This window comes from Triticum aestivum, chromosome 1B (assembly GCF_018294505.1).
Source record: "Triticum aestivum cultivar Chinese Spring chromosome 1B, IWGSC CS RefSeq v2.1, whole genome shotgun sequence".
Classification (NCBI taxonomy): Eukaryota; Viridiplantae; Streptophyta; class Magnoliopsida; order Poales; family Poaceae; genus Triticum; species Triticum aestivum.
In genome coordinates, this window is record NC_057795.1 from 286,610,701 (window position 1) to 286,633,677 (window position 22,977).

At 45.5% G+C, this 22,977-nt stretch overlaps 3 protein-coding genes across 3 annotated transcripts; 2 read left to right on the plus strand and 1 right to left on the minus strand.

Moving 5' to 3' along the window:
- Positions 1 to 1,174: 1,174 nt before the first annotated feature.
- On the minus strand, positions 1,175 to 2,254 carry LOC123078255 (BTB/POZ and MATH domain-containing protein 1-like). Its single transcript, XM_044500688.1, has one exon. It carries the CDS (start codon positions 2,252 to 2,254, stop codon positions 1,175 to 1,177), a length of 1,080 nt encoding a protein of 359 aa, XP_044356623.1.
- A 2,360-nt stretch (positions 2,255 to 4,614) lies between these two features.
- Positions 4,615 to 10,325, plus strand: LOC123119731 (chaperonin CPN60-1, mitochondrial). The gene is made up of 18 exons (XM_044539636.1): positions 4,615 to 4,849; positions 4,949 to 4,973; positions 5,614 to 5,745; positions 5,882 to 6,041; positions 6,408 to 6,583; positions 6,672 to 6,767; positions 7,499 to 7,603; positions 7,722 to 7,808; positions 7,890 to 7,979; positions 8,051 to 8,131; positions 8,214 to 8,282; positions 8,429 to 8,506; positions 8,601 to 8,696; positions 9,141 to 9,240; positions 9,397 to 9,500; positions 9,575 to 9,680; positions 9,770 to 9,848; positions 9,963 to 10,325. The coding sequence occupies exons 1-18, from the start codon at positions 4,812 to 4,814 to the stop codon at positions 10,063 to 10,065; spliced, it is 1,725 nt and encodes a 574-aa protein (XP_044395571.1). The 5' UTR covers positions 4,615 to 4,811; the 3' UTR covers positions 10,066 to 10,325.
- A 131-nt stretch (positions 10,326 to 10,456) lies between these two features.
- On the plus strand, positions 10,457 to 14,582 carry LOC123119736 (cysteine--tRNA ligase CPS1, chloroplastic/mitochondrial). The gene is made up of 9 exons (XM_044539644.1): positions 10,457 to 10,715; positions 11,740 to 11,803; positions 12,218 to 12,379; positions 12,648 to 12,821; positions 12,918 to 13,199; positions 13,296 to 13,430; positions 13,523 to 13,717; positions 13,862 to 14,050; positions 14,178 to 14,582. Exons 1-9 carry the CDS (start codon positions 10,534 to 10,536, stop codon positions 14,397 to 14,399), a joined length of 1,605 nt encoding a protein of 534 aa, XP_044395579.1. The 5' UTR covers positions 10,457 to 10,533; the 3' UTR covers positions 14,400 to 14,582.
- The last annotated feature ends 8,395 nt before the right edge of the window (positions 14,583 to 22,977 follow it).

Here is a 22,977-nt window from a genome sequence, read left to right on the forward strand (position 1 = left end):
AAATAGCATAAAACTACTACTTTACAGGCTAGGATTTCAAAAAACTACCGGTTTTTAATTTTTCTCAGATAACTACCAAATGAGTGGTCGGCTGTTTCAAAAAACCCTAAATGCACGTTGTTAAAAAATTAAACCTGTTTATGACAAGTCGGGCCCGCACCTAAATGACCCGTCTCTTTGACTGTGTGTTTGACTGTTAACTGGCATGTGGGGCTCACATGTCAGTGTCTCTTTCATCAATTTTTTACAGAATAACCCCTCCAAATATTTTAAAAAGCAATATGGTCCCTATAATAATATTTAAAAAGCAATCGGGTCCTTGGAGTCGTTGTCGCCGGGCTGCCATGGCGCTCCGCCTGGGGTCAGTGCCGCGCCGCCTGGGGTCACTGCCGCGCGGCCATGGCGCCCCATGGAGTCTCCGCCGCGCCGCCATGGTGCGCCGCCTGGTGTCGCCGCGCCACGCCGCCATGGCGCTTGCCTGGTGTCGACGCGCCGCGCCGCGCCGCCATGGCGCTTCCGCCTGGTGTCGCCCCGCCGCGCTGCCGTGGGTCGCCGCCTGGGGCCGCCCTTTCTGCCACGGCGGTTCGCCCGCCGTCGCCGCCGCGCCATCATTGGGCGACACGCCTGGAGGAGCCGCCGCCCGCCAGGGGTGACTGCCTCGCATCTTCGGCAGGCGCCACCAGCACGAGGCGGCCGCTAGCCCGGCGGTGGGCATAGAGAGGTCGGGTGAGAAGGAGGTGGGCCGGAGGAATGGCCGGCGTTGAGCCCCAGTGCTCGCCGGCGGCGGGTGGGCGGGCGACGGAGGGAGCAGTTCCCCCATTGATCTGGTCCTCGTCCTCCACCCATTCGCCTGGGGGGCTTTTTCAACAAATCTCTTTTATTATTTGCTCCATGGCTGACATGTGGGCCCTAGATCTCAGTTAACGGTCAAATAATCGGTCAAACAAACGGTTCGTTTAGGGGTGGGCCTGACTTGTCAGAAAGCGGATCAATTCTAAATCACATGGTCTTTAGGGTTTTATGAAACGGCCGACCACTCATTTGGTAGTTATCTGAGAAAAAATAAAATCCGGTAGTTTTTTGAAACCCTAGCCTGTAAAGTAGTAGTTTTATGCTATTTACTCCAGGAGAGGAGACTACCTGACATTGCTAGCACAATTAGCATATAACTGAACTAAGGTGCGGAAGACATGGCGATCAACTCCTTGGCAACAGAGGGGCAGGTTGTGCTTAGATGCTCGAAGCCGTCGCTGGCCATGGCTGCCCTCAGATTTGCCGGAGAGCTGAGAAAATGGATGCATGCAGTCTTGAGCCCGGGGCAGCCGTGCAGTTCAGCCAGTGCCAGGATGTTCACCACCGTGCCTACATTGATGTGCTTGCACAACTTGTCTTCACAAACCAACTTCATCCTCTCCATGTTATACGTGTCCGCCGTGACAAGCAGGTGCTGGCACATGGCGTCTTCCTCTTCTTTTCCCATCTCCGGCAGCGAATCCGTGTAGACGAAGCAGAGCAGAGCCTTGAACACCTGCGCCTCCATGCCATCTATGCGGACCAGATCGTTGGCGCTACCCTCCTTCATCGAGCCAAAGAGCTCCGCGCTGAACACCGGCGACCGTGCCGCGAGCACGCAGCGGTGCACCGGGAATGTCTCGCCACCAGCCTCGAACACGACGTCCGCGCCGCTTCCGGCGAGGAAGAGGCCGCTGAGGTGCTGCTTCAGGTCGGACGGGGGAACGTCGACGAACTTTGGAGCTGCTTCTTGGGCAGTCCCCTCGATGCGGACCCTCTTGAGGACGGCGAGGTCGCACCTGATGGTGAACGAATCACCCTTGAGATGCTTCGATTTCTCCAACGCATTCCATTGCACGAACTTTGGGTACCCCCAAGAGCCCTGGCTGGCGAAACTCTGTGCACCTGCTGAAGTCACCGCCGCCGGCTTGGCCTTCTTGAGGAAGAAGAGCCCTCGCTTCTCCGCCTTGAAACCAAACTGGAACCGCGCCATCACTTCCTTGTCCACATTCTCGTCGAGGTAGAGGTAGACGGACACGTGGCCCACGCTCTCCGCCTGGTTGCCGTTGGGGTAGTAGAGGATTCTCCAGCGATGGCCTCCGACGGTGAAAGGGCCGGAAATGAGGCCCTGGCCGCTGGGGATGGCCTTGAGGCTTGAGTAGCCACGGATCTTGAGGTGGTGGTACCCGCTCGCCGTCTCGGCGACGATGGCGGAGGCGGAGGCGGAGGCGGTGGGCGGCATCGCGATCCTAGGCTTCCGAGGGGGCGGTGAGCTCCGGCGAGGGCTGATCGCAAGTAGGGTTTTTAGTGCGGAGCTGCAGAGTGAGGTGGGGATTGAGGAAGATGGGGCCAGTTGGGGAAAGCCGGGAGAATGGGGAGATGTAGGCAAGGTGGTTGGTCTTCCAGGCAAGGCAAGGTTCCGGACATTTCCATCTAATGGACCTTGGCAGATTTTTCTTCTGGGCCTATTGTGAGATTAATATGGTACTCTCTGTGTTTACAAATATAAGTTGTTTATAAATTTTTGATGAATCCGATGTATATAAACATATTTTAGTTTGTTTGTTCATTCATTCCACTGTATCTAGTCGACATTATAAAATATCTAATACATCTTATATTTATGAATGGAGGGAGTACATGACAACTAGATTCAGGTGCTAAAAAACCGCAGATTTTTGACATGGTTCTAGACGCACCTGCTGAAACAGTTTAATTTTTCAATATATATTTAAAGAGTCTAGCAATTATGAAAAAAATGTATGGCAAACATCGTTGGGAAGAAATCACTTTCGCGTTCTTCTGGAAAAAGAACATAAAATTTGAATAGTAACTTTTGTACAGAACCAAATCTGTTTTCTTTTTTTTCTGCACAGAAGACCATATAAGTCTTTTCTTTGCGAAACTTTACACAGTGCTAGTTCATGTCATTATTTTCTTAAATAGTTGATTTTTAAAAGATTTCTTTAAAAATTAATGTGGATGTGCCTAGGCCCAGCTTCCATTGGGCACTCCCAATGACAACTTCAGTTCTTAGGCTGGTCACAATGGGGAGGAACTTAGGAGTAACATCACACACTCCAATACAACTTTGCTTATGTGTCATATATTTAATGAAGAGAGAGGTGCTTGTGGTAACTAGCTAAGTTATCGGAACATCACACACTCCAAGAAACAATGAATCTATAACCTAATAAATACATTATTGCATGACACTACATAGATGTTCCTACCCACTGTGGAGGTAGTAACATAGTCTAGAAAAGTGTGTAAGTTATTAGACTATGTTCTTGCCCATTGTGACCAGCCTTATATGTTGAAACAAATTCAGCTGTGTTCTTTTGTTGGAACAATTACTGGATCACACACAAGTGCGTGAGGAATCTATTTCAAAAATACTGGAAGGATGATGAACTTGAAAAGGGAGAGGCTCACACGAACGCATTGGACTCAACTATTTTTGCGATATGTAAAGTCTGCATCTTTTTTGGTTTTCCTTTCATTTTCTTCCTATCAGACCACCTACCCACAATTCGTCTCCCCCATGCCATCCCATAGACTAGACTAGATCGTGGGGTTCTACACATAATTACAATAATAACATGTAAACTTAAAAAGCTATTCAGCCACAATGCACACCCAGCGCGATCCATGCGTTATTATAAAATGCATTAAACATGACAATTTCATTAAAAAGCTAATACAACTTTAAAAATGAGCTATCCAACGGTAATTAAACTCATGAGTATGCTTCCCTTTATCTTCGACTAGCCATAGTTATGGTATGTATGACCTTGCTCTTCTTTCATAATTTTCTTTGTGTTTGCTTTGATGCTAGTTGTCTGCATCTTAATTATATAGAGGTCGGACATGCATTTATTGTGTTTGCATTTGTTTGATTCTTCATTTTAACATAAAAAAAACTTGTGAGTACAATTTTTTTTGATAATTATTATGAGCATGAATAAAATTACTAAGGATGTCAATTTTACCAATGAGCATGGGTACCAGTGGATACCGACCTGTACGGGTAGGGTATGGGCACATTTTCGTGCCTATGTGTAGTGACTGAACCTTATCTGATTAATCGTGGATAGGACATGGGTACAATTCTGTGCCGGTGAGTATGCCCGGACCCTACTCGATTTTCTTACCGATGGTTCACATATGTTACAAATTCCCGAACCATAGAAACCTCTCGCTGGCTAGCACCTCCACCACACATGTTAATGGAAATTACGTAAACCAACCTTCGATGGTGTGTTGATTTGCCCGATGGATAACCGTCAGGTATGAATACCCGTAGTGTATAAGCATAGGCATGAATATTTATCCGATGGGTAGGATATAGGTGTATCTCATGAGACACATGGGTATGAAATTATTATACCCGTACCATACCATACCCATTGCCATCCTTATAAAATACAGATTTTTTTAGGTGTCCTTATAAAATACAGATGTTTCTAAAAAAGAAGTTTTCCGGTTAAACCTGTCCCAAGCTATGTTGCTGGGCCTGTAGAGCAGCGGCGCGAGGCAAATCAATCCTAGCCCATTTTCGTCCCGCGATCTCCGCGCAAGCCCACCAGTAAAACCCTAAACCCTAGTGGATGGTTCTGGATCCACCTCGTCTCCTCTCTTCCTCTCCCTTCTCCTCCCTCTAAAATCCGCCTCCCCCTTCCCCCATTCCCTTTCCTCCTCCCCAAGAAACAACCGAAGCTCGCACATCATCTCACCTCGGCGCCTCGCCCCCTAGCCTCTACGCACCTCGACTCCCGCGCCATCTCGCTGCATTCGCGATGTACCGTGCGGCCGCCAGCCTCGCCTCCAAGGCTCGGTGAGTGTTCCCGTCCGCGCCTCCCAGCGCGGCGATCTGAATCTCTTTGTGATCTTCTGCTGTGCGGCTGCTAACCCGTGTACGTGGTTGTTCGTGCAGGCAAGCCGGGAGCAGCGCTCGCCAGGTGAGAGGATTCGCCCTGCTCGAATTTCTGTTTGCGGTCGCCTGGTGTTCTAGCTTGGTAGTTCTAGGTCGAGTAGCGTCGCTGGGTTCAAGTGGAGATTCGGTCGCGTTATTTAGTGGGTTTGGTAGCGCGTGCGAGAGCGAGACCATGTGGTGGTCTGTGCGGGGTTCAGTCGAATCTAGGCAAGCTTGAATTGCTTAGGATCCAGCGGATTGGGTTCAATGACAAGTAATGGATTAATGATCTGTTGTTTGGCAGTGAAAGATCTATTGCTTCCTCCTGGTGTTGTGGACTTTCATGCTCGCGGTTTGCTGGTGATTTAGCCTGTGTAGTCGGTTTAGCCGCAAGGCCTCTACTTGGTGTAATGTGGGTTGGCTCACAGTACAATTATGCTCCAATTGAGAACTTAAGTCTGTTCATAGTCGCATGATAGCAAGAGCAAAGTTGAAAAAAAAGCACTAGGTGTTAATTGTGCGTTTTGCTACCGCCTTCAGCTTTTCTGACCAAAGCGCATAAGCGCAGTTATGCTGACAATAAGCCTAGTTCAGCGCTAGGCGTTTTGCTATCGCCTCCTAGAGCCTAGGTGTGCTTAGCAGGATGTAGTATATCTCAATTGGGCGTTTCTTGACATACTGTGTAGGTTGGAAGCAGGCTTGCCTGGAGCAGGAACTATGCCGCGAAAGACATCAGGTTTGGTGTCGAGGCCCGTGCCTCGATGTTGAGGGGTGTTGAGGAGTTGGCAGATGCGGTGAAAGTGACCATGGGTCCTAAGGTATAACTATGTCCTAAGCTTCTATATCCCTTTTTTTGCGAATAAGCTTATATACACATTTAAGGGTCAACAACTCTCATAGCTCATCTGATAAAAACTGTCATAGCTCAGATTCTTTACATGTTGAATTCTACAGGGGCGCACTGTGATCATTGAGCAGAGCTTTGGTGCCCCAAAAGTCACAAAGGATGGTGTGACTGTTGCCAAGAGCATTGAATTTAAAGATAGAGTCAAGAACGTTGGTGCAAGCCTTGTAAAGCAGGTTGCTAATGCAACAAATGATACTGCTGGAGATGGTATGTCATATTTATGTCCTGCTGGATTCTTATGCGCAACTAATATTGAATCTGTTTTGTGAAATATTCCGTCCATGCTTGTCTGTTGGACATATCATCATCTTATTTTTGCTGTACCTTTACTTCATTTCAGGAGCATTAATAAATGTCTTTACTCTTTAAGTGTAATTGCAGTTTGATCAGTAACACTAAACAAATTTGATATGTCAGTGCTTTTGTTCTATCGCATTCTTTACAATTGTAAATATTGTGTTAAATTGTGCTCTTTATAGGTTCTTCCTATCGCCTACATCATTTCTCTTCTGTTTTAATTGTTAAACCATAGTTGTTCTAACCATGTCTGCTTGTTATGTTCCAAATTTTCAGGTACCACATGTGCCACTGTTTTGACAAAAGCAATCTTTACTGAGGGTTGCAAGTCTGTAGCTGCTGGAATGAACGCAATGGATCTAAGGCGTGGAATCTCGATGGCGGTTGATGATGTTGTGACAAACCTAAAGGGCATGGCTAGAATGATCAGCACTTCAGAGGAAATAGCACAGGTAACACCCAAACTGATTAATTACAAAGTTCTTAATTTCTTCTTGGTTTCTTATTTATTACTAATTTTGTTGCTCTTCTCTTACAAAGGTGGGTACAATATCAGCAAATGGTGAAAGGGAAATTGGTGAGCTGATTGCTAAGGCTATGGAGAAGGTTGGGAAAGAAGGTGTAATCACCATTGCGGTAAGATTTACTGAGTCCAGATTACCAGAACTATGTTCACCGATTATGTGTAGCCTGACCTATGATTTTTCTTTATTTTCTTTCCATCTGTACTGGATTTCTAATAATTACTCCCTCCGTTCCAAAATAGATGACTCAACTTTGTACTAAAGTTAGTATAAAATTGAGTCATCTATTTTGGAACAGAGGGAGTATATGCGAGAGGAAACTTTTATAGATACCGTTCATCTTGATCTATATTGAAGCTGAGCGCAGAAGATAATGTTAGACATAATTCTACATCTAGAAGTCTGTTTTACTTCTAGGAGTTGCACTCAACAGAATCTTCAGTCTAGAAGTAGAGCCTGTTACAAATTCCTGTATTTGTAAAAGTGGCTAAATGAAACAGTAAAGTGGATGTGTCCTCAATCCTCAATGCGTGTACTTAGTGGGAAATATATAGCTAATTTAAAGTATGCTTTCTTGCATTTTGTGATTTTAGTTTTGAGTTTGTGTCATCTAAACTCAGTGTTCAGAAGAAAAAGTAACGCATTCACCGGGTATTTTGTCTGTGCGGAAATCTCAGTCCCAATCTGTATTGTGCATAGATCTGTTTGTACTACATGATTTTATACCGTTCCGGAAAGTGAAAGTTCGTGTGGGCTATGGCCATTGGACTTCCTTGATGTTTCTCTGTCAATGCTCTGATACTTATTTGCTTGTAATATCCTGGCTTAATCGTTCATGTGCAGGATGGTAACACCCTTTATAACGAGCTTGAAGTTGTGGAAGGCATGAAGCTCGACAGGGGTTACATCTCTCCTTACTTTATTACCAACCAAAAGACCCAGAAATGTGTAAGTACTATTTAACTTAATTTGCTGCTAGCTGCTTGTTAGTCTCAAAATTTGGTTGTTGTTTATCATAGTAGTTGTTGCAGTTATAAATGTTTTTATTCCTGTTTTTATCCCACAGGAATTGGAAGACCCCTTGATCTTGATCCATGACAAGAAGGTTTCGAACATGCATGCAGTTGTTAAAGTGTTAGAGATGGCTCTGAAGGTGCTTTTTTGTTTTAATCTTGAAACCTTGGCCACATAGTGGTCTTCGCTGCTATAGTGACTAATGTGTTGCCCTCAACAGAAGCAAAAGCCTCTACTGATTGTTGCTGAAGATCTAGAAAGTGAGGCATTGGGCACTCTGATTATCAACAAGCTCCGTGCAGGCATTAAGGTCAGTAAATTCAATCTCCTTTTCATCTGACTTCTGTATGGCTGGTTGTCCTCAATCGATGTGGAATTCAGGTCTGTGCTGTTAAAGCTCCTGGTTTTGGGGAGAACAGGAAAGCAAATTTACAGGACCTTGCTATCCTTACCGGCGGAGAAGTAAGTTTGGAAGTTATTGAACATATTCATGTTTTTGTGCGAGTCATATGCGTTTTTGAAATCAGCATATTTCATTATTCAGGTCATAACTGAAGAGCTTGGGATGAACCTTGAGAACTTTGACCCTGAGATGTTAGGTACATGCAAAAAGGTATTAAAAAATGCTCATACTTCTAGTGATCATACCTTTTTGGTTAAGATATTACAACATAATTCTTGCCCCAAGGGTTTAGTTCTCTGATAGCAAGCCTACAATATTTATTAAATTGTTTTTTAATCAATGAGCTTCCATTTCAGGTGACTGTTTCTAAGGATGACACTGTTATTCTTGATGGAGCTGGAGACAAGAAGAACATTGAGGAGAGAGCAGATCAGGTTCATGCAATATCAATTTAATGTGCTGTGACTTGTTAATTGCATTGTATCTTATTTATATATCATGACAACTTACATGAATATTGTGTTACAGATTAGATCTGCAATTGAGCAAAGTACTTCTGATTATGACAAGGAAAAGCTGCAAGAGCGGCTGGCAAAGCTTTCTGGAGGTGTTGCGGTTCTAAAGGTGAGGGTCATGCTCCTCTTGCAAATTCTAGAGAGAACTATAGCTCGTTGTTTTATTTCCTATTTTGCAGTTAGCATTACCTATTCTGATAAATATGCTATAAAGCATTAATGTTATCTCAGAATCTCAGACTAGCATTTCGCAGTACTATATTGACTGAAAATGAGTGAGACTGGCTATATTAAGAGTTGCTTAGTTGACATAAAAATGCAACGATATTGCTCCATTAAGTTTTATACTTCTCTGTCCCAAAATAAGTGTAGTTGATTTAGTACAAAATCAGCTACGCTTATTTTGGGATGGAGGGAGTATATTCTATGTCTTCCTCTGCTTGAGGATGCTATTGAATTGGTGAAGGACTGTTAATATAGTAATAGGTGATTCCTTTCATGCTACTACATCTTTTCTATTGTTTTGACCCATCTACTGTTACCTGTCCTATAGATAGGAGGAGCCAGTGAAGCTGAAGTTAGCGAGAAGAAGGACAGAGTTACAGACGCACTTAATGCCACTAAAGCTGCTGTTGAAGAGGGTATCGTGCCAGGTACTGCACCATGTACATTCTGAATATGGCTTGTTTTGAATAGTTTTTGGTCTAGAAAAAATTGATATCCTGCTTTTGGTGTTCATTACTCCTGTCTAGTTTGTATGTTAAGCATCACTGTCCTGAGAATATGGTTCAACTTTAATGGTTATGCAGGAGGTGGTGTTGCCCTTCTATATGCGTCAAAGGCTCTGGATAAATTGCAGACTGCAAACTTTGACCAGAAGATCGGTGTGCAGATCATTCAGAACGCTTTGAAGGTTGGGGAGAAAATAATTATCTGTTTTGTCGTGATTTCTTTTGCATGTGTACTGATTTCTGAAATACCTCGCAGACACCAGTGTACACCATCGCTTGCAATGCAGGCGTAGAAGGGGCGGTTGTTGTTGGCAAGCTTTTGGAGCAAGAGAACAGTGATCTTGGATATGACGCAGCTAAAGGTATGATGTCCTTGACCATTTGCTTGATCTTGTCCTATTTTAAACAAGCCGAGTCATGTTCCTGATGCCGTAGTTATCTCTGTATCTAGGTGAATATGTGGACATGGTGAAGGTCGGTATCATTGACCCACTGAAGGTGATCAGAACTGCCTTGGTGGATGCTGCTAGGTACTTACTGGCTACAACCTCCTTCTTTTTCTTGTCGACGAACAAGGATCAGATGTTAATAAGAACAATATTTGATGAGCACCAGCACTAACGTTTTGCCTTGTTTTGTTGCAGTGTGTCGTCTCTGATGACCACAACAGAGGCCATCATCGTGGAGGTTCCCAAAGAGGAGAAAGAGGCACCTGCAATGGGCGGCATGGGTGGAATGGATTACTAAGCCATGAACACGCACGATATATGAAGCAAACTGGAACATATTGATTAGGGGATATTTTTGGGTTTAGTCCCATCTTTGATGTAATTTTATTGTCGATGGGTTGACAGTTTTGATCGTGCGGACGATGTTCCAAACGGAGCCAGTGTTGGGACGAATAAAGAGTAGTCGTCGAGAGCTGAAACACTTTTATCGGAACTGATTAGTGACACCTGCTGAATGCCAATTGATGAAGGGTTGCGCATTTTGAAGTTGTTTTTCAATTCACTTTCTTCTCGTCTATAATACGACTCTTATCGTCCCTTGTTCTGCACGTTTCATTGTAAAATAATTTAGTCTTTGTCCGGTCGTTGGAGCGAGTCGGTTTAGGTTTGAGTAGCGACCAAGTTTCCGTTTCCGTGTCCGATAGCGTTTGACAGTGGTAAAATATAAGCCCGGGGCTCCCCTCCTCGCCTTGAGAGATATTGAGAGATGGCGGGGTCAGAGCAGCAGCAGAGGGAGCTGGTGCTGTTCGACACGAGGACAAAGAAGGCGGAGATGTTCCGGCCGCTGGTGGAGGGCAAAGTGAGCATGTACGTCTGCGGCGTGACGCCCTACGACTTCAGCCACGTTGGCCACGCCCGCGCTTACGTCGCCTTTGACGTCCTCTACAGGTACGTGTGCCCTGCCGCCCGCGTATTAGGCTGGTTGTAATGGGTAGTATCATAAGTCAGTATCATACATATGATACTAGTGTATGATACTACCTTTCTAATGCATAGTATCATATGGTAGTATCATAGATGACTTTATTTATTGCCATGCATGACACATACTAGTGTAGCATTTATTATGATACGGTATCATGATATGATACTCAACCCTCTCTTACTTCATTTAATTCTATGCCACTTCATCAAAGTTGCCTAGTTGGCATGCATGATACTAGCTATGATACTCCCATTACAATCAGCCTTACATCCACTGTTAATTTATTGTCTGTTTCGTCTCTTTTCTTCAGGTTTTTCAAGCGGGTTTTCTGTCAAGTTTTTATTCTCTTTTTATTTGCTGTTTTTAAATTCCAAATTCATCAAATGTTTATTTCCCATACTTCTAACCAGGCTCCTCTATTCTTGTGTTGCATTTTTAACCCAATAATAACAAAGGTAGTGTATCATGTGTTATTTGATACTAGACTAGATGACACCCTGCACATTGGTGCAAGAATTATTCGTGATATATCTCAATGAGATTTAGTTACACGGACATCAATATTTGGATTTGGATTGATAACATAAGCCTAAAACTGAAATACATATAATTATGAAGCATAATATAATTAAACATTTGAGCCTGGTGGGCCTTTTCCCATGCATAATTGCAATGATGAGATAAATGTGTCAGTGAGATCAACTACTTAGTTATACAATATATGATTAGTACTTGTTTTAGTACATGCCTTTTGTTTTGGTTAATTTTGTTAATTGTCAAGACTTCTAAGGGTTAAATTTATACACTCAGTTTTCTTTCTTTTTCAACAAGATGCGGTGTTATCTTCGATAGTTGAACCTGGATCCTTGCTCTAAACTTCTCATCATACGCTTTTAGCAACGCTTCATATGGTCTTTGCTTTGAGGGAATGGTACATACGAGTTTGTTATGTCGTTGCACTTATCATCTTAATTTATTTTCATTCAGGTACCTAAAGTACTTGGGGTACGAGGTTGAGTACGTGCGCAACTTCACTGATATCGATGACAAGGTAATAAATCATTGATAAATTTTTGAGAAAAGACTTAAGTTGTTGAGTAAAATAATAAGAACTGTCTAATGGAAACTTTTGGTCATGTTGGATGGATGTACGCTATACCTGAAAATAATATACACTGTACTTAGCTTGTTCTCTAGGAATTCCTGTACTGTTATGCAGTCAAGTGGAAACTGATGTCTTTGTATTTGCCTAATTCCCTGTTTTGTTATAATGGAGTCCATATTCTATCTTCTGTTTATCGTCCATCAAATCATTTCTTGAAATTTAGGTAACTTAGGTTTTAATGGGTTTCAAACTCACGTCTGAACTATATTCTGAAATGCATCCTACTGAAAGTCATTTTCAGTATCTTGGGTGCGTGCAATACGAGATAGTCAATTCTGAACTGCTGTTTTTCGCATGCAGATTATTAGACGAGCAAATGAAGCTGGTGAAACGGCAACTAGTTTGAGTAGTCGGTTCATCGATGAGTTCCTGCGTGACATGGTTGAACTTCAGTGCTTGCCTCCTACTCGCGAGCCACGTGTGACAGAGCACATTAAGCAGATAATAGATTTGATAACCAAGGTACTCAGCTACATTTCCTCCAAAAAAAAAAAAACTGTGCAACTACAATAAGGGAAAGTAAAAATCAATATAGAAGGATAACTGATCAATTTGCTTATCTGTGCTTGTCATCCATTCCATGAAATCAAACCTTCAGCAGTTGCTTGTTTAACATCCCCATTGCGCAAGAGGGCATAAAATCTAAGTTGTTTAGTTTTACCGTTTCATAATTCATACCATTTGGCTTGACATTAACAACTATCTTGGTACTTGTATATGCAAATGACAGATAGAGGAAAAAGGGAAAGCCTATACTATTGAAGGAGACGGCGTATACTTCTCAGTTGATAATTTCCCTGAATATCTTAGTCTGTCTGGAAGGAGCTTAGACCATAATCTTCCGGGGTCACGAGTCGCTGTCGATACAAGAAAGCGCAATCCTGCAGACTTTGCATTATGGAAGGTGCTAACTATTTTACCCTTTTTTTTTTACTTTGTGGGTTTTTTTAATTGTTGCCTTTAGTCAAGTGCTTAATTATCCTCCACATTTTCTGTTCAGTCTGCTAAGGAGGGTGAGCCATTCTGGGAAAGCCCTTGGGGCCGTGGGAGACCAGGATGGCATATTGAGTGCAGTGCAATGAGCGGGCATTATTTAGGCCATGCGTTTGATATTCATGGCGGAGGAAAAGATTTGATCTTTCCACATCATGAGAACGAGCTCGCGCAAAGCAGAGCAGCGAATCCTGAGAGCGAGGTCAAATGCTGGATGCATAATGGCTTTGTCAACAACAATGGCCAGAAGATGGCAAAAGCAGACAAAAACTTCTTCACTATCAGAGATGTAAGGGTCTTTTTTTCTGTTAGCAGTATACTTTCCAGTTAAATATATATCATTTGTTTGTAGCTGAGGCTGACCAATTTGTTCTTGTCGCTGTAGGTTATCACTCTGTACCATCCAATGGCTCTCAGGCTATTCCTGATGCGAACACACTACAGGTCCGATGTTAACCACTCTGATGCAGGCCTTGAGTTTGCATCTGGCCGTGTGTACTATATTTATCAGGTACTTAATGTCAGGATGCTCCCTACTTTTATCGAGTTATATAGATTTTAAATGTCGTGTTGTAATTCCTTGAACTAATTATTTTACCCAGACTGTACAAGACTCTGAAAATAGTCATATCCTTGTACCATGATGACAAGTTGGATGTCCCAGTACCAGCAGGCGACCGGAAGGTGGTTGAGGACAACCACGAAAGTTTCCTGAGACACATGTCGAACGATCTTCACACGACAGGTGCCCTCGATGAGCTTATGAAGCCAGTGAGAGCAATGAACAACAACTTGAGTGATCTGAAGGTATTTACGCTGCATCTTGAGTTTTGCAGTTGATGAACATTGAACTGTGCTACTGGGAAAGTGCGAATGAAAGGAAAGTAACTCATCTGATAGTGCTGTAAAAAAAAAACCCTCATCTAACAGTGTGTTGTGTTGTGTTGCCAGAAATTGCAGCAGAAACTGGAGCAGCAGCAGAAGAAAGAGCCAGAGAAGAAGAAGCAGCAGCAGCAGAAAAAGAAACAGCCCGAGGAGAAACAGCAGGAACATTATGTACAAGCTCTGGTTGCCTTGCACGGCGAAGTCACGAATAAACTGTCTATTCTTGGCTTGATGCCGTCATCCCCCTTGGCTGAGGTAAATTTAGCAGTCTTGATATTATTTATTTATTTATTATTGCCACCACTCTTTTCTGGGGGGTCGAAGATATATATGTTCATTTTTTTTGGTTCTGAGAGCTAACAAAAATGGTCAAAACTTGTAGGTGGTGAAGCAGCTGAAGGAGAAGGCGCTGAAGCGAGCAGGGATGAGCGAAGAGGAGCTGCAGCAGGTGATTGAGCAGAGAAGCGCTGCGAGGAAGAAGGAGTTTGCGGAGTCGGACCGGATGAGGGCGGAGCTGTCTGCCCGCGGCATCGCCTTGATGGATGAGCCTGCCGGGACGCTGTGGAAGCCATCTGAACCAGCAGAACTAGTTGAAGAACCGTAGGGCACGCAGCAGAGTGAGAGAGAAACCTCTGTTCGCGTAAGTAGAATGAAGGACTCTGCATGCCATGTGCACGTGGTGTGTTTACAAATACTGTTGTAGAATGAGAGAGTACACCCATAGATGTTCTCAGCTGTTGACAAGAAGAGGAAGTGGAGTTATTTGCATTGCGCATCTATATCTATAATTTAGAGTTGTCAATCATACCCTCTGGGTCGATGGTTTTGTGTGGATGACTCCGGGCATCATTGGTTAGCTCGCGAATTGCGTCGTAATGAAGGGCGGCGCGGGAGGAGGAGGAGAAGGAGGGTCCAGCACCTCACCGGTGCGTGTAATTACACCGGGAATTAGCAAGTACAATAACCATGTAGTACTGCGCCTGCCTGCCTTGCTGACTCTGCACTAAGTATACAGAGAGAGAGAGAGACGCACGCAGCTAGGCAGGACGTCGCTGTCCCGGGTTCGTGCAGGGGCGAGGTTGTGGCCACGACCCCGGAACGGCAACAAGGCGGCCGGATGGATGCTGGGCGCGTGCGTGCGTGCGTGTGGTGTGGTGTGCCTCAGGCCTGCCATTGAATGGCGTGAAGAATGAGATGGGAGGAGGAGGAGTGGGCGCTTTGAGTCGCCGCATAAGTTATGCTCACAATGCTTTGGAGATGTAAACCATGAAATGTAAAAATTTACATCTTCAAAAAAGAGGCAACTTCAACGGATGATATAAACTGATGATGTAAAAGTGCAACTCCAATAGATGATGCAAATGTAGATGTAAAACTAGTCGGCATGAGAGCCGGCGGGCGAGCGCCGAGAGCTGGGAGGAGCACCGGCGGACCGAGCGGCGGCAGGAGGTGTGCCGACGACTGAGCGACGAGAGCCGGGAGGTCGAATGACCGGCGGCGTGGTTGTGAATCGAGTGGCGAATTGGTCGCAGCGGGATGACAACCGTGTGATGCGAGAAGGTGAGTCTGGTGGCGGAAAAGCGGCAGCGGCATGGCGGTGTCGTCGGAGTCGGCCATGGCACAGGCGGCGGTCGGCAGGCGAAAGGAAAATAAAAACTGTTGGATAGTTGACACGCGGCCGTCAGTTTTACATCTCCTGTAGGTGGAGATGTATATTTGCATCTTGAGTTATTGTATTTTACATCTTCGTGAGATGAATTTTTTTCTTTATATCTACATCATCTGTTGAAGAAATATGTTTGGGTCTCAAAAATGCAACTCATCTATTGAAGGTGTTCAAAAACAAAAAACTCATCTATTGAAGATGCTCTTAGGTTGGTTACCAGCAGAGCAGAGTGGATCCACAGTATTTACTCCCGTATTGCAAAAAGGGGAAGCTCGAGGCCGTTGACCAGCACCGTCCTTGCCTCATTCACGGTTGATGAGTATAGACAGATTGCCTGCACTTTGCGACCGGACGGTACCAACATGTCAGGTACAGTTAAATGAAGTTCCTCAGGTAGCTGATGACAGCTTTCGGGTTGCTTCCTGCTGTGATCTAGGTAGGCAGATGGATCCTCGCAGGCGCAATCAAATCAATCGCACCCACAGTTGCCCATTTGGCGGGCAGGTTAATTTTGGGACTGACTTTTCCTTTCTAAGTGCAGCATCACTCCCAGACCCATTATAGTTCCATCATGTTATTTTTTTTCGAAACGGAGGCATAAGATTTGCCTCATCTATTAAATAAGGAGAGAATAGAGTTTAGAGAATTACAACACATTCACACATTCGGCATGACAGTTACTCGCCCAGAAAAATATTCTCTAATTTCTTTGCGCCCGCGGCCATCCAAAGCTTGGCCTCGTCGACGATGGCGGTGAGTAGGATGGTCGATGGTGCACTTTTATGGCGGAACACTCGTGCATTTCTTTCATTCCAAATGGTCCAAGAGACGAGCATGGTGAGGGAACCATAGCTTGCCGGTTAGGGTTGCGGTTGTCGGTTCTCTTATCCCACCACTGGTAGACGGAGTCGTCCATGAGCCACTCGGAAGTATCCATGTGCGCAAGACCTACTTTCTCAATACGAGACTTCCATAGCCGAATCGTGTAGCGGCACTTGAAGAAAAGGTGGGCTCCTGATTCTTGCTCCCTATTGCAGAGCTTGCAAAGGCCACAATTTGGCCAACCTTGACGCTCCAAGCGATCGGCGGTCCAAATCCTATATTCCAACGCCAACCAAGCAAAAAAATTAACCTACAAGAGTCGGGAAAAGAGGCCGTAAAAACAGGTGCATATCCTTCTTGCACACTTGGCAGCAGTGATGGAGCTTAGCTCCTGACCTTACTCCCTCGACAACGTCTTCGCCGTGTCACGTCGCGAGCTTTTACGTGTTGTGTGTCTAGCATCTCGAGCCGCGGCTTGATTGCAAGACATGGTCATCACTTTCGTGGAATCTCACGTCATGACCGCACACGTATGCAGCTGCCGGGATTGTAGAAAGTGGATGCGGCAACACTAGACAACCTTGATCTGGTGGTGCTTCTCGCGTACCTGACTCAAGTTTTGCGTAAAAACCCTAGGTTTGATCCTAGTTCGTCATACCTGGCACTGACAGCCACCCTGTTTCAGGTTTTGCTTGGAGTTTGTTTGGAATTGATCTTTGGGATGAAAACCCAAGATATGGCCGTTAGTGATTGGATCCGCGACGTTGGTGAGCACGTATCGTTCCCTTTCTAAAGGCGTTGCTTTTGAAAAACCTTTTTCTTAGTCATTGTGTTGTCAAGATATGATCGATGCAGATGGTCATTGCTGCATTTTGTCAATTGTTGTTTCTATCACTTTGGTTTTCTTTTCATTTCCCCCGCCTAAGCATAGCTTCAATATTGTATGACTTAGCCCTTTATATGGTGTGATCCTTCGTATGTCTGCGCTGATGTTGGCTTTGTGTATCTTAGTTATATGGAAGCTGGGTGTATACTCATTATGTTTGAATTTCATTGATACCTCATTACAGTAGATTGCACTTTTGTGCCCCTGCACTAAAAAATTGCTCGCCCCGAGCCTCCCGGGTCGCTCCTGGGGCGACTCCAGAGGTGCCCCCAGCCGCCGCCAACAAAGCAGATTACCACCGCCAAAACCCTCGGCACCCCCGGAGGAGGTCGTCCAACGCCGGACGACATCGGCGAGCGCTCCCTGTCCCCCCCTCCCCAAACAACCTTCAGATTCGGTGGCAAGTCCCACCTCGTGGTGGCCCTAGCGGCGTCAACAGTGGCGGACACACTCGGATTGGTGTTACCCGCCATGAGAGGCCGACTTAATACCGATGCCCATCCTCACGGTCATCTGCACGCCAGGGTTGGGCTGGGAGATTGGTCCCTCTCGCGCTGGCGGCTGGCGGCATCCGATTAGATCTGGAAAAGAGCAGTCGAGCTTGTGTCCCACGACAGTCGGAGGGTCAGCTGCCTTGCCATGCACACACACACACACACACACACACACACACACACACATGCGCTCACCCACACCCCCCACACACATACTCACACACGCACGCGCGGCACACATACATATTTTTGGATGGTGCATGGGAGCTCTCCCAATTTCATTAAGATAGAAAAGCAAAATCCAGTATTCCGGTTTATAAGAAAAACTAGGCTGAAAATCACAATAACCAAATCCAAGCAAAAACCAAACATTTTGTTTAAACACCCCCCTCCCCAAACAGACACTAGAGTTTGACGATAGGGACTAGAAGAATACACGCACACGACATCAAGGAACATCGTTTTAGCCGGACACAAGAGCGTCAAGGCCCAAAACTAATCAATGAAGCTCAAGAGCAACCGAACTGATTACCATACTCCCGACAATACTCATCCATAGAGAGCTTGGCCACCACCTTTGAATTCATGCATCATGAACTAATATTATATTGTGGAAGATATCCTATGGATCCCACCTTCGATTTTCCAATGCCTGTCAAAACTTTCAATGCCTCGATCACTTGCAATGAGAGGAATTGTTGTAGATGTCCATGTAGTCCTTCATCTTGAGCTCAACACCCTCTACTTTGCTCACTTTTGAAAACTCATCAAAGCCTCCAACAACCTATGCTCTGCACGCTTGCCCATCGGGATGTTGCACACATTGTTCTTCCTTTCTAGATGCCCGATGAGAGAGAGAGAGAGAGAGAGAGAGAGAGAGAGAGAGAGAGAGAGAGCATATTTCTCCGACTGCAAGGGTGTCGGTGTCCCAAGAAGAGCACGTGTAACGACACAAGTAACCTTACTGAGAAAATCTTGAACAAAGATTGGTGGTGCAACAACCCGAGTCACCTCAAAAACACCACTTCTCTCCTTGACCTGGGATTCAACCTCAGCGTCAGGCTTGCCAATGGCCGCCGACATGTGCTTCACAGACCCAGGTAGCTCTTCCAATTGAGCATTGAACATGCATAATGCACATCGGTGGTCGAGGAGTAGCCACCTGGTCCAGGAAACATGATCAGAGCCTCGAAGCACATGATGTGGAGAAACTCCTCGTTGATGGGACTCCAAAGTCCAACAACACATGATCACACATGGTAGAGCAGCTAGGGAGACACATCACTGCAGGTGCAACATATAGAGATGGCGACAAGACTTCATCAAGCACAGGATCCTCATGCTGTGAAACATTTATGTCTATCGACCCACACAACAAGAAGATCTTGCTCCACAAGAGCGCGAGGTGGGGTGCGTTGGTCCATAGGACGAGCCAAGCGACCACCAGTGAATGATTCCAAGAGAGCCTCAACATAGGACTGCAATCTCAGGGTGTGCTCGACCAGCATGCCACTGTCAATCTCAACATCAAGCCGCAAACGTGTGGTAGTTGTTGGCAAGGAGGGTTTCCATGGCTGGCGAGAGGATTGGCTCTCCATATTAAAATCCTTGAAGCAGCACCAACACTTGAGCAGCTTTCAGCAGGGACATGTGAAATGCTTGCGGCTAAGGCATCAAACACAACACCCAACCATCCATTTAGGTACGCGACACACTCAGCCCGCTCACTAGTGGACACGGCGATGACACAGCATGACTGTCCCCGTCGATATCCACGCCCCTACACCCCTGCACCTCAATCCAACCTTAACAACCCGCAATAGCCAAAAATCACTTCCTCCGAACACCAAAATTTGGTCCTGGACGACCACCGACTTGAGGCGAGGCCTCATCGTGGAGGACGAAGCAGTAGCACAACTTCTCCACATCCGCAACTGCGTGCCACCAGAACCTAGGTTAGATCCTGCCTTGGTAGCCAACAACAACATCATGCATCAGCCACCCCCGACCTCCATGGACAGTTGGCACTGCAACGGGATGGAAGACAGTAGGCTCTAGATCCGATCATGGGGAAGCCACATCGTCTGTCTCCACATGTCTAACTTTCCAAGTTTCTATTAACCCCTGTTCGACTATCATTGACTATCACCAGATCGTCTGCAAAGAGCATACATCATGTGATATCTCCTTCTATATCCCTTATGAGCTCAACCATCACCAAAGGAAAAAAGATAAAAAAGGAAAAAAGATAAGAGAGCAAATCTGACCCATTCGCGCAGTCCTATTTTAATTGGAAAGTCTTAGTGTCACTGCCATTTGTTTAAATACTTGTTACAACATTATCGTATATGTCCTTGATGAGGGTAGTGTACTTTTTGGAACTTTGTGTTTATCCAAGGTCAACCACATGACATTCTAGATAATATTATTGTAGGCCTTCTTCAAGTCAACTAACACCGTCTAGAGATCCTTTTTCTCCCTATATCTCTCAATAAGTTGTTGTACGAAGAAAATGGCTTCCACATCGACCTCATATGCATGAAATAAACTAATTTTTGATAACACTTGTCATTCTTCTTAAGTGGAGCTCAACGGACGTCTTCCACAACCTCATTGTATGGCTCATCGGCTTATTTCCACAATATTACAACTTTGAATGTAGCCGTTATTCTTAAAGATTAATCCTAATATACTGTGTCTCCATTCTTCGGGCATCTTGTTTGACCAAAAGATGAAGTGGAAAATCTCAGTTAGCCATACTATTTCAGTGTGTAAAAGGCATCTCCACATCTCAATGAGGATATAACCAGGGCCCATCACCTTCCCCACTTCCATCATTTTTTTACCTCAACCTCCTGGATCCGCCATAAAAATTGTGAATAGCAAAACTGAATCTACAAAGGGAAGAATTCTAAAAGTTGTGTCACCTCAAATAAGGAACGAATACAACATAAAGAAAGAAGAACAAGTTTCTTTCTAAGGAAGAAAGAATCCTAAAATCACGGTGGTGGTATTATCCAAAAGAACAAATGGAAAATAAATAAAAGAGCAAAAAAACAATATAAGAAATAAAGAATTATGAAGTGAAGGTACCTAAAAAAAAGAGAGAAAATGAACAAAATCGTATAGAGAGAAAAACAAGTATCTTCCTAAGGAAGAAATAATGACGGTGTTACCTAACAAAAGAAATGAACAGAAACAGAAATAAAAAGATCAAAATCTCTTTCTTTGGAAAATGAATTACATAAGTGGTTTAATTGTAAAAGAAACAAGAGAAACTAAACATGATACTATTTACTATTAATATTATATAACTATGCCTAACATGAACAATCATAAAGATCCATTCTCTAGTATGCCGACGACACTATCATTATGGTTGAAGGCCCGAAGAACGATATCGCCAACCTCAAGTTCCTCCTTCTCTGCTTCCAATAGATGTCGGGTCTCAAGATCAATTTCGACAAGAGCGATGTGATGGTGATGGGATACCCCCCGGCCGAGTCTTTGGCCATCGCCAACAGGCTTAATTGCCGCATGGGCACTCTTCCCACTACTTACTTGGGGACGCCCATTAGTGACTCCAGGCTTACCGTCGTGGACTTGCGCCCCTCAGTGGCCAAGCTTCAAACCCGCGTCGAACCCTGGCAGGGGCGGTGGTTTTCCAAAGCAGCCCGGACTATTCTCATCAATTCTTCTCTCTCCAGCCTCCTCTTGTTCCTAATGAGCTTCTACAGCCTCCACGAGACCCTTCACAAGGAGATTGCCAAGATCCAGTCCCGCTTTTACTGGGTGGGTGACAAGGAGAAGCAGAAATACCATATGGTCAGTTGGCCTGATATTTGCAAGCCCCGGGAGCAGGGGGGCATTGGCATCATGTGCTCTAAACGGATGAACATTGCCCTCCTCTCCCGCTGGCTCTGACGAATCTCACAGGGACATGGTGGTCTTTGGCTTGACATCATCCAGAGCAAATACCTGCGTGGGCAGCCTCTCGCCTTCTGCCAGAAGTCCGGAGGCTCTCAGTTCTGGCAGTCGATCGTCTAGCTCCTTCCGGCCCTCCGTATTGGGACATCCATCTCGGTGGGAGCTGGAACCTCGACGTTGTTCTGGTTTGATCGGTGGGCCGGGGACGCTCCCTTCGCGTCTCGCTTCCCTGGTCTCTTCTCCATCTCTGTTGACCCCGTGATCTCCGTTGATAGGGCCCTTCTTGACTTAGGGCGCCTTGCTTTCCGGCGGGCCTTTGGTCCAATGGAATCTGCCGCCTGGCGTGAGTTACTCGACTGTATTGCTCTCCACGAACCCTCGCTAGATGGTGGGCCTGACCTAGTCCGGTGGCGCCTCGAACCTTCAGGCCAATTCTCCACCAAATCTCTCTACCTAGCCATCGCACCGTCTGCCGCCCCCTCCCTCTCTCGCTGGTCTGGTCCATCCGCTTGCCGCTGAAGATCCGTATCTTCATGTGGTAATGGATTCGTGGCCGGATCCCGTCCGGGGTGGAGGTTCGCAAGCGCAATGGCCCGGGCACTGGCCTCTGCCCGCTCTGTGGGGTTCCCGAAGACTCGAACCACATTTTCTTCTCCTGCGTGTCTGCCCAGTTCCTCTGGAGCTGCTTTCGCGAAGTGGTCGGTGGAAATTGGTGCCGCACCAACTTCCCTGACTTATTTGACGAACTCCAGTCGTCCCCCGCGACTTCTCACCAAATTAGGTGGCTTGAGATTGGGGTCCTCGCCTGGACCCTCTGGACTGTTCGCAATAAGCTCGTGATTCAGCGCACTCCTCTTCATTGGTCTACTGACGCTCTTTTTAAACTCTCGGGTTTCTTGCAGCTTTGGCAACCGCTTATCCGTCCCCTGGACCGCGACGCCATCTCAGCCTTCATCGCCGACCTCCGATCGATGGCCGTCTGCCTGTCGCCGCCTCCCTCACCGCCTCCGCCGGAGCCGGACTAGACGTCTTCTTCGCCCGGCATTTGCTGCCTTTTTTATTTCTTGTTTGGGCTTGTTGAGCTGTGCCCTCAGCAGAACCTATGTACTTGTTCGTGAGACTTGGGCGCGTGAGTGTGTGTGGACTTGACTCTGTTTATGTGTCCTTGGCGGTTTGCTTTATTTATAAAGCGGGGCGAAAGCCTTTTTCGGTTATGCAAAAAGCTTGCACTATTTTGTATTGTGCAAGATCTAGTATAAACTAGTGCAATTTTAATAATAATTATGATTCGGGTAGATCAACTAAAAGGTTCATTCCATTTTAAGGTCCTAACACGAATTTAAGTAGTATCACAAGATTGCAACACCATATACACTCTCACATGCAC

Excerpts from the sequence above, each read along its gene's own strand:
- LOC123078255 (XM_044500688.1), bottom strand. The coding sequence starts at position 2,254 with ATGCCGCCCACCGCCTCCGCCTCCGCCTCCGCCATCGTCGCCGAGACG.
- LOC123119731 (XM_044539636.1), top strand. The coding sequence starts at position 4,812 with ATGTACCGTGCGGCCGCCAGCCTCGCCTCCAAGGCTCG. Across the intron at positions 4,974-5,613 it reads CCGGGAGCAGCGCTCGCCAG|GTTGGAAGCAGGCTTGCCTG; the intron begins GTGAGAGGATTC and ends CATACTGTGTAG. Across the intron at positions 7,604-7,721 it reads ACCAAAAGACCCAGAAATGT|GAATTGGAAGACCCCTTGAT; the intron begins GTAAGTACTATT and ends TTTATCCCACAG.
- LOC123119736 (XM_044539644.1), top strand. The coding sequence starts at position 10,534 with ATGGCGGGGTCAGAGCAGCAGCAGAGGGAGCTGGTGCTGTTCGACACG. Across the intron at positions 10,716-11,739 it reads GCCTTTGACGTCCTCTACAG|GTACCTAAAGTACTTGGGGT; the intron begins GTACGTGTGCCC and ends ATTTTCATTCAG. Across the intron at positions 12,380-12,647 it reads TAATAGATTTGATAACCAAG|ATAGAGGAAAAAGGGAAAGC; the intron begins GTACTCAGCTAC and ends TGCAAATGACAG.